Source organism: Sinocyclocheilus grahami, unplaced genomic scaffold (assembly GCF_001515645.1).
Source record: "Sinocyclocheilus grahami isolate Dianchi unplaced genomic scaffold, SAMN03320097.WGS_v1.1 scaffold8223.1, whole genome shotgun sequence".
In the NCBI taxonomy this organism is placed as follows: Eukaryota; Metazoa; Chordata; class Actinopteri; order Cypriniformes; family Cyprinidae; genus Sinocyclocheilus; species Sinocyclocheilus grahami.
Genome location: NW_015511945.1, coordinates 7,731 through 9,590, shown reverse-complemented (window position 1 = coordinate 9,590; position 1,860 = coordinate 7,731). Strand labels below are relative to the sequence as shown.

The window sequence follows — 1,860 nt, the reverse complement described above, 5'->3', positions numbered from 1 at the left end:
CATTCATTTAGGAACAAAAGACTGCTGTGGCTTTGTTTGAATATGTTTGCATAGAAACAGCAAAAACAGACAGTAACTAACAATATTATGTCTAAAATGTAATCTACTCAATGTTAACTTTTTGTTTATTGAACTGTTGTATGAAAGAAAAAATCATGCTAACTTTAGTGCTGTGATTATTTTTGGCACTCGGTCTGTGGCTTTGCTGATATATTTGGAAATATAGCATTGGAGCATCACAAATATAGCATTCCTGCTTCAATTTTTATAATCCCACCAAGAGCATAAACTCGTTTACAGAGCTGTCATCCTAACCCAATTCAATACATAATAATACGATCTAATAGTTAAGGTGTAGAATGTTAAAGAGGGCCATTCTATTTCTTATTACCTTGCTTATATTGCGTTTACCCTAACTATGCATACAATTGTGATAAACATTATTCAGTGTGTTTTACTTCAAAAATCCAAGCAATAAAACCAGATTATTTTTTCCTATTTGGTCCTTTTGGTTGACAACCTCTTTAATTATTTTGAGCTTCAGGAAGCCTGTAAATCCACTGACCTTTACATTAGTATTACCTCACTTAACATGAAGTAATTTCCCTTCACTTATGATGACGAATGTACATTACTTAGGATGAATCTTCTGTTCCTTTGTCCGTAGTCATAACAGAGATGTTTATCATAACAGAATTACTAACTTATTTCCCTTTTGGGATCAGAAGAATGCCACATTAAAAAAATACCCTTGAAACGCCATTCTATTATCCAATTTGAGGTAGGTGTAATCATTTTTTTCCATTTGAATTTCTCTACAAATCATATTGAGACAGAATGGTTTGACTTTTGGTTCATTTGAAATTCTGCAAACAAATCAACCAGATTGCCGTTTGTTATTTCAGTGATATTTATATTTGTTCTGCCTATAGGAAAACTGCAAACCTGCACATTTTGGAGGTAGCATTGAAGAGCTTCATCTTATACATGTTGGAAGCTGTAAGGAGGAAGTGTTCAGGTGTCAGAGGAGGATACCACACCATGCAGGTGGGCACAGCACTCTGCTCGATACGTTCAGAACTCAAAATCAACAACCCATCTTCACCACTATTCTGCAGATCATACTCCACCTGTTCAGAACACAGGATAGATGTGATACGTTGTTAACTGCATACCAAGGGTACAAGATCATACAGGAACACAGGGACTCACCAGCCAGCGATCCATGCCAAGAGAGAGGAGGCGAGGCTGACTGCTGTCTAAATCCACCCCAAACAGCAGGTCCTGAATGGGTTTATAATGCGAGTGGTGCCTGCCCTGGTATTTCCAAACCTCCTGGGTCCCCTCTTTACATCGACGGAGCAACGTCACAGCTTTTCCAGTGTCCTGAAATAAGAAAAATACATATAGGAAATATAGATCTACATAACAAAAATTCCCTCATAAAATCTAGAACATTGCTGTTACAGTCGAAGTTTTAATAGTAAAAAGTAAACCACGGGATCCACTTAAAATCTTAGCAACGTTTTTGTGCCAAAAACAGTCATATTTAAAATTTTCATTTCACATTATTTCTCAATGTGACAGGTTCACAAAACAGTCTGTGCTGAAATGGGCAGTACAAACTGAACTAAAAGAAAAATGCAACTCCTACTAACTGCGGCAGCCAGGTAGCTTGAGTCCTGGGAAAAAGTTAGATGGGTAATGCTGTCCTGACTGTAGTGCAAACCCTCTTTACCGTCACTCTGAAGTGTACAGGCGTCAACAATCTGCAAAGCCCCACTGGCAAAGCCCACTGCCAGGTAAAAACCTAAAATATGACAAATTCATACACATGCATACTCAGATAGTATATATATA

General features: G+C 37.4%; 1 protein-coding gene across 1 annotated transcript in view; it reads right to left on the bottom strand.

The window, feature by feature from the left end:
- Nucleotides 1-945: 945 nt before the first annotated feature.
- LOC107577995 (WD repeat-containing protein 66-like) overlaps nt 946-1,860 on the bottom strand; it is a gene marked incomplete at its 3' end in the record, with an annotated part of 7,532 nt that continues 6,617 nt past the window's right edge. The window contains exons 10-12 of the mRNA XM_016264010.1: nt 1,659-1,810; nt 1,213-1,386; nt 946-1,130 (exon numbers count right to left, since the gene is read on the bottom strand). Coding sequence (XP_016119496.1) covers nt 946-1,130; nt 1,213-1,386; nt 1,659-1,810 — 511 coding nt within the window. The remainder of the gene's footprint in view (nt 1,131-1,212; nt 1,387-1,658; nt 1,811-1,860) is intronic.